The sequence below is a fragment of the Antrostomus carolinensis genome, unplaced genomic scaffold (genome assembly GCF_000700745.2).
Source record: "Antrostomus carolinensis isolate BGI_N321 unplaced genomic scaffold, ASM70074v2 scaffold45026, whole genome shotgun sequence".
Lineage (NCBI taxonomy): Eukaryota > Metazoa > Chordata > Aves > Caprimulgiformes > Caprimulgidae > Antrostomus > Antrostomus carolinensis.
In genome coordinates this window covers 7,561-15,376 of record NW_010321974.1, presented here as the reverse complement: position 1 = coordinate 15,376, position 7,816 = coordinate 7,561, and the positions used below count along the sequence as shown (strand labels likewise).

Genomic DNA, 7,816 nt, shown 5'->3' with positions numbered 1-7,816 from the left:
TGTTAGCAGGAAAAAACTGCCCTTTGCTGGTACCTGCTTTGTGGGAGATTGGTAGCTGTATTTTCACCTGTACCATCTATTACTTCTCTACACTATCATGTTTTCTTTATTTTCCTTTAACACTGTTTTTAAGGTTTTTTTCATAATCTATGAATGCATTCCAAGATAAACCTTGCAGAATTTCTGTAATGCTCTAAATTACAATTTTAATGCCTTCTCCCCAATCTCCTGTTCTTCCCCCCATCCTTCCCCCTTGGTTTTGGTGTGGTTTGTTTGTTTGTTTGTTTGTTTTTTAAATGAAGTGAGATTTGCTTTGTCAGTATTCAGGTGAGTCTCAAAGGAATGCTGTATCACTCCTTGAATGCTTTTATAGCAGTACATACCATGTACAGCAGCATTGATGGTGACTCACTGCTTCATCAAAGGCTGGTGTTCAGAAGCTTTACCTTTAAGTAGGATTAAAAAGAGCTACAGAGAGAACGCTGGAGGTTCACATTCTGTTAAAATACACTAATTCACTGTTATTGCTAAATTTTTCCCTTTCAAACTCTTTTGAAACTTCTGGACAAATGTAATACTAACTTCTGGCTTAAACTACTGGCTCTGTTGGGGTGCTGACTAATGTCCAGTCTGAAACAGCCACCCCACCTCATTACTAGAGCTGACCATCAATAATAGATGAAACAATTCTGTTATGTTTCTGAGCTATTTTTGATGTTCTCTGGAATGAAAGGTGCTGTGTGCCTGTTTTTGGATTGCATTGGCCTCTTTGCCCTACCCTTAATTTTCTGTATTTGTCCCCTGGATTAGTTCCCAAAATGTTAGTAATGCTTCGTATATTTATCTCGCCTGACTTCCTTGTACCATTTTAATTTTTCTGGTTTATACTTTGGTGCATCTTCAGTATTGATTCTTCTCTCCTTTTGCTTTGCCCTTTATAAGCAAGTGGGTTTTAGGTGTTTGCTCATTGGCAGTGGAACTGATCTATAGTGTTTAAACTCAGATTCAGTATTGTAGCCTATACCTGTCCATTTGTTAATTTATTCCTACCTGATATTGTGCCTTTTTTACCTACTTTATAAACAGATTTCTGGTACTTAGTCAAGAATGTCCTAATTTGGTGTTCTGTGTGTATCTATGCATATAAATAACTGTGTTATTATTTATTCAAATTTGGTCTGTTTTTGAGCTTAATGGCTTTTCAGTTCTTTCCTTAATCCTTCCATAAATAGAGGAGCTAGTGAACTTTCTTCAGCATCTCAATATTTTTAGTTTTAACTTGACTGATTTCCTTGCTGGCCGTTTTATTTGCTGCTTGCTACTTTCTTCCTCCAGAAATGAGAACAGTGAGGGGATGCTATGAGCTGTGATGAAAATTCCACGTGGGAAAATCAATTACTTTTTTTGACTATGTAATAATAACATTTGTAGAAACACAAATAGGCCTTAGAGCAGGACTATAATGCTGAAGAAGTGTTTTTCCCTTTGCTGGGAAAAGCTTTTTTTTTTTTTAAAAAAAAAAAAAGTGGGGAAAAAAATGAAAAAAATAGTATTTAGCAAGCAAGCATTGAATTTCTGTGATGAAGCTGTAAACACTGTTACGTCCTTATGTTTGCAATGTGGCATTGTAGGTAGATAGTTAAGTAGATAGCTTTAGAGGTTCATATATCTGAAGTGTGTGGCTGGCTACCTGCTCTATTGTTTGCACAAAAAGAAGTAATGTAGAATTTAAGATTTACCACATTTACTGCTCCACTGGGAATATTGGCTTCAGAATCTCATTGTCTTTATATCCACCATTGATCTACAATTACAAAAATAAGCAGCAAAGGCCTGGCTGTAGTTACTCATGGTAGTGCACTTCATCTTGAGATCTCAAGCTGCTTTATAAACATGAGTCTGAATAGGAAAAAGGTCAAGGCACAGTTGCCTATGACTTGGCTACTGTTACACATTAAATTAGTGCAATAATTTGAAAATTCAGAAATCCTGGTTTCTCGTTCGCTAAAATACTGTGGAATACATCAGTCTTTATGATCATACTGAAAAAAATCTATCAAAAAATGGAGACACTTAATTTCTGAGTCGAGTTTCAGGAACAGGGGTACATTTGCTAATGAGGGAGCCTGCCAGCCATAAACAGCAGCTGAGCACTAGCTTAATATAAACCAGTAGAATGTAACTACTGTTCAAGTAAACTAACTTCAGAGTAGGTGGAATAAAAAGGGGTTTTTTTAAGAAAAGGAAAATATCTGTTGGAAGTACCTTCATTTTATGAAGGATTAATACTGGAACATGCCTCCAGACCACTTAAACTTGCCTCTTCAGCTTCCTTAATCTGGATTCTTATACTTAAATAAAAATAATTATATTTGTGATTCTGTTTTCATGTTAGTGATTACACCTCAGCAAATACTGTCAGAACACCCAAACTCTCACTAATACTATGTTTGACTGATTTTTGCATTCTCTGAGTGGTAAAGCCATTCACACTGTCTTGGTAAGAATTCTGACCAACTGTATCTTAGCTGCCCACACAAACTTGATCAGGAAAATGCACATGTGTTGAATCAGGAAGCAAAGTCAGTATTATGTGATTATACCTACTAGATCACAGCTGAAATAGTACACACAGTTTCAACCTCAAACTAATCTTATGTGTGTTAAATGAAAGAAATCTTATTGATTGAAAATACAGTGGAGGAACGTAACTGCTTGCAGATGCTCCAGGAGTTGAAAGCTTTCAAGTTCAGAAATTGGACTATTTGTTGAATACACTTTCTCAGCTCTGCTTGGCAAACTGAAGGTTTGCTATGGTGAACCTATTTTATTATTGAAGTTTTTAGGAGAGTTTCATCTTTCATACCACAGTTTAATAGTAGTTTTTTTTATCCTTAAACAAAATTACCCTTCCTGACCAAATTCAAGAAACAAATAAGACAGAACAAAACCCTGCACACTGCACATCCATAGGGCTATTAAGATCTACCATATCTACATAGGACAGAAGATAAGATTATTGGACTGACTACTAGTCCTCTGCGGGGAAACAAGACTACTATTCCTCAGTGGATCTACGTGTGCATCGGAGATACCTATAAGACACAAAAAGAAGACTTTTTAACAAGGTTAGTTAGAGTGCAATCTACCTGCGGAGTTGCAAAACCGAGGGCAGACAGATGCAAAATTGTTAGTTCTTCAGTTAGCTTTTTGACATCGCTGCGTGCTTTCTCCAAGCACCCTGCACTGGATGTGCTGCTTCAGATGAAACCTCAGTAGTAGTGTTCATTAGGCAGTTGCCGTCATTTCTGTGTGGGGCCTTTACCCCTCCTTTTGGTGGTCTGTTTTAAAACAAAGAAATTTGGGATGTTGCTTCTCTGTTAAAGCTTAATTTCTACTTTGTCTTCTGGAATATAAAAATGTGATATGCCAGTCTAGGTGATAACATTATTTAAAATAGCTTTTTCAGAGTGTTCGATCTGTGTGCTCCTGTGTTGGGGATATATATATTTATATTACTTATTTTAATTGCCCGGATAGCAGGGAATAATCAGAAAAAAAGAGCATGAATGTTGTTCTGTATGATGACATCCAAGAGGTTGGTTTTTTGATTTATTTTTTTTTTCTCTCCAAAGTGTCTTTACTGATCAAAAGTTGAATATTACGGAGTGAAATAATACAGAAAGAATTGATATTTTTATTAAATTTACAAACACTGAAGTTACAGATGAGGCACACAGCGCTAATACTGAATGTTTTTCTTCCCATTGAAATATTTTTAGTTCTGGCTTCCTTGCTTCTTTGAAGATTATTGAGGAAAATACGAGTTTTTCAGCAGAGTAGCAAACTCTTCAGTCAGCTTTCCAATTCGTGATGAAATTGTGGGGTCCTTCCCATCTTGCTGTTCCTTTGCATTTGGAAAATAGTGCTTTTTATATATCTTACAAACTGTCTCCCCAAGCCTTTTTAATGAGTGGGTTATAAATGACTGCCGTTTCTAGAGAACTGTGAATTGGCATGCAGCTTCTGTGACATGCTGTACAGGGATTGTCACAGTGAACCCCACCTTCAAAGCTAGCGGTGCTTAGTAGTGTTTGTTTCCCCAAGTATTTAATTGTTTGGGGTTGCTAGATTTTTAAGTTAGCGAGTTGATGTATTTGATAATGCACTGATGCATTGTCCCATCACTCTTTTCTGATTCTCTTTTCAAGGACCATGTTTAATGAGAATTGTAAACCAGAGAAGGCCATACACATGAAAAGTTAAATCTTGGGGACAAAAAGAGTCCCATGATAAGTAAGGAAGCCATGCACCATAATTACACATTTGCCTAACTTCTTGACTGCCTCTTTACCCCCCCAGTTTGTGTATTTCAGCAGACAGCTGAGTAGCTGCCTCTGTTAGGAGGGCTGTCCTTTCTCCTCTTTTCCCCACCTTGTTCTGTCCCCTTTGACCTTTTTTTGTACCCTCTCCATTCCAGCATGGTAGTCTGAAGCCTATTTCTGTAACTTTTTGAGTATTACTGCTATTGCTATAGAAATTAATTGTCCTGTTTTGTATGCAATGTATATCTCACATGTGCAATGTTTGTTTTTACTTTGAAATCCATGGTCAATGTCTTCTTTCATGGCAGAAAAGAGGGGATCTGATGATAAAAAAAGTAGTATGAAGTCCAGTAGTCGAGAAAAACAGAGTGAAGACACAAATACAGACTCGAAGGAGAGTGATACTAAGAATGAGGTCAATGGGACCAGTGAAGACATTAAATCTGAAGGTGACACTCAGTCCAATTAAAACTGATCTGATATGACCTCAGATCAGACAGAGGTAAGTGCATTATTTCAAACTTTGATTAGGGCTTTTTGTTACTGTTTAACAGTGCAGCGTAAGTATGCACAGATGAAGATGGAACTAAGCCAAGTAAGAAGACATACTAAAGCACCTTCTGAAGGAAAAGACAGTGTAGTCCTGCAAAACATTTTGAGGTACATTGTTTTGTCTCAGCTATTTTGTAGCAGACTCGTGCCCCCCATTAGTGTGCCTCTTTGGGACATATTTGTAATATAGCCACCATAGAAAAAATTAATTATATTTTTTTATTTTTAGGGATTTTGTTATTGTTTTTTTTTAAAAAAAAAAAGTTGAACTGTTTTGGTATTTAAGTCCATATTGTGTTGGTACATGAGCAGAAACTTTTGCTTTAATACTTAATATTTGAGGCACATGTTGGACTACTTTGTTTTCATATAAACTGCTAGTATTTCTTTGTCAAGGATGTTTCTAGTTTTTTTTTGCTTTATTGCCTTGCATTCTAATGCAGTTTGTTCTGTAACTCGAGAGCCAGTAGCATTGGATTGATGGAAGTGTAGGGTTTATGAATTATTGCAGCTGACTACCATACCTCACACAGCGTTGGTGTTGTGAGCGGCCCATGAAAAGCCAAATTAAAAATCAAGGATTCAGTCAAACTAAGCAGGTACTCATGCCAGGTACTCCTTTCTCTACCCACATCCATGTTTGAATGCTGTTGCCTGTAATCTTTAAGCTTATTGTTGTGTTTTTGATTTTCAAGATAGTGAAAAGGACTTTTTGTGTATTGTGTGGATACTGTACATCTGATGTTAACAGAACGGAATTTTCTTTCGACTGTATGTAGGGATGCAGTGCTGCCCAGAATTAGATATCTTTAAAGAGTTTAAAATGCAATAAACACTACATAATAATCGCCTTGTTACTTTCAATGCAATTCAAGTCTTTAAGAGGTATGTGTTTAATATTTCCTACTGTGTAGGAGAATGTGCAGTCAGCCGTAGTACAGAGAAGTGGAATGGCTGGTAACAGACTTGTAAGGGAGATGTAAATACAAAGACAGATGCCACCAAATGATTGCAATGTTTGTGGCAAAAAATGTATGCTGGAACACTGCTTGTTGGAAATGAAACAGCTAAACAATAGGAAATAAAAATACTGTATTAAAAGGAAAACTTGAAGTTTTTCCCCCACTCTTGACATAGCTTTCTTACTCTTAAAGAAGGTCTTTAGTTGTATTCCTGAAATAAGGAACTAAAAATGGAGAGTACAGCTGATAAATGAGCTTCTTGGAACTTAAGTTGTTACTGTAGTTTCCTTATTTATGCTAGGAACTCTTAAACAGTTAATGTTGATTATTAAACCATTAATGCTACATTACTGCTTCTAGAGGCAGTCATGTTCAATTGACATTTTTGTAGAGTTTAGATGGCAGCTAACAACTGGGACAATAAATAAGAATGGTAAACTAAATGCTCTAAATGCTGTCTAATTGTCTGTTTTCCCAAAATTTTGCATTATAGGACTACTACATGAAGAGTCTGTGAAGACAGCGGAAGACAGCTGAAACTGAAGATCTGCTTTAAAATGAGGTGAAAGAAAGCTGTAGTGGCGTAGAAAAATATAAAGTTCAGTTAGAATTATTATTATTTTTTTTTAAATAAAATTTAATTCAGGACTGGTGTTTCCTCCCAGAGTTCAGAAAGATGTGTTGATAATAGCACATATGCTACTGAGAATATTAAGTCCTGTATCCTTTTTTTCTTTAAGACTTTTTAAGATAAGAAACCAACATAATCTGAACACATGGCTTGCTCAGTGTTTAATTGCAAGTTTTCATTCTTGGACTTTAAAACACAAAAATAAATGTTTAGTATTTGTGTGAATCGAACTAAAATGAATCCCATTTTTACAACTAAGCTATTCCTAGCTTCTTGATATATGAGAAATGGAAATAAAGTATCTTTGAATTTCTGTTACAAATTTGATTGTCTCTGTCATTGAACGTTTAATATTAAATAAGTCTCTTTCCTAATAAATCTACTCATGTCTTCAAGCTTAGTCCATTAATTTGGATGCTTAGTTATTCTGTGGTGTTTATGGGTTTGGGTTTTTTTGGTGTCATCAGTTAGTATTTCATTTCAAACTTCCCTTTTCAGCTGTTAGAAGGTGGTTGGATTCTCTGTCCCCTAAAAAGTGCAGATTATGCTGCAGTTGGTTAAGAAATTACAGAAACCCGGCAATAAAAATGTAGGCCTTAAGCCTTTATAAAGCAGTTGGACTTTACAGCATTATCAGAAAGATGTCACTGCTGAGACTGGCCATCACACTGCCTTATATTTGCACGGTAGTATCAGTTTGGAATATTAATTAACAACTGTCTGCACATTACAGCAGATACAAGGGAAGAGAGACATCCCTTACGCTTGCTGGTGAAGCTGTAGTGCAAGTGTAGTTCTTGTTGGAAAAGAACTGCAGTGTGGACTAATCAGCAGCAGGCAGTGACGTGCCCTTCAGTGCTGTGTCTGGAAGGCATTGAATTTACATTTTAAAATAAAGCACTATTTCATATTAGTATTCAGGACTTGACCACACATGTTACCAGAGGTCATACATGGACAAAGCACTATTGTAACTTGCTGCTTCTAATTTCAGTGTGCCTTGTGTTGTCTGTTTGTGGAAGCACACTCATAAAGGGACCTGTGTGCTCATCCCTCTGGTGAAATGGTTTCTCATGTGAGGGATGCCACATGCAGACAGCCACGTTCTGTTTTTGTCTTCTATCTTTCTAAGGCAGATGCCCAGACAGGGGCACAGGGCATTGAGACTGGGTGGTGGGGTTTTTTGGAAGAATTTAACAAGAAAAATTAATGCAACTGGGAGCAAGTAAAAATATAACTTAAGTTCTAATTATGGATATTGCATGAACACCTACTCATTTTGAAACTTGGGCAAGAGATGTGATTCGGCTACTGCCTGGATGTGTTAACTTCTTTCAGTGGCTAAA

At 36.5% G+C, this 7,816-nt stretch overlaps 1 protein-coding gene across 1 annotated transcript in view; it reads left to right on the top strand.

The window, feature by feature from the left end:
- The window catches only part of LUC7L3 (LUC7 like 3 pre-mRNA splicing factor), a gene marked incomplete at its 5' end in the record, with an annotated part of 12,959 nt that extends 6,173 nt beyond the window's left edge, over positions 1-6,786 (top strand). Inside the window, 4 exons of the mRNA XM_010170101.2 lie at positions 4,634-4,774; positions 4,880-4,985; positions 5,411-5,476; positions 6,333-6,786. Coding sequence (XP_010168403.2) covers positions 4,634-4,774; positions 4,880-4,985; positions 5,411-5,435 — 272 coding nt within the window. The remainder of the gene's footprint in view (positions 1-4,633; positions 4,775-4,879; positions 4,986-5,410; positions 5,477-6,332) is intronic.
- Positions 6,787-7,816: the final 1,030 nt, after the last annotated feature.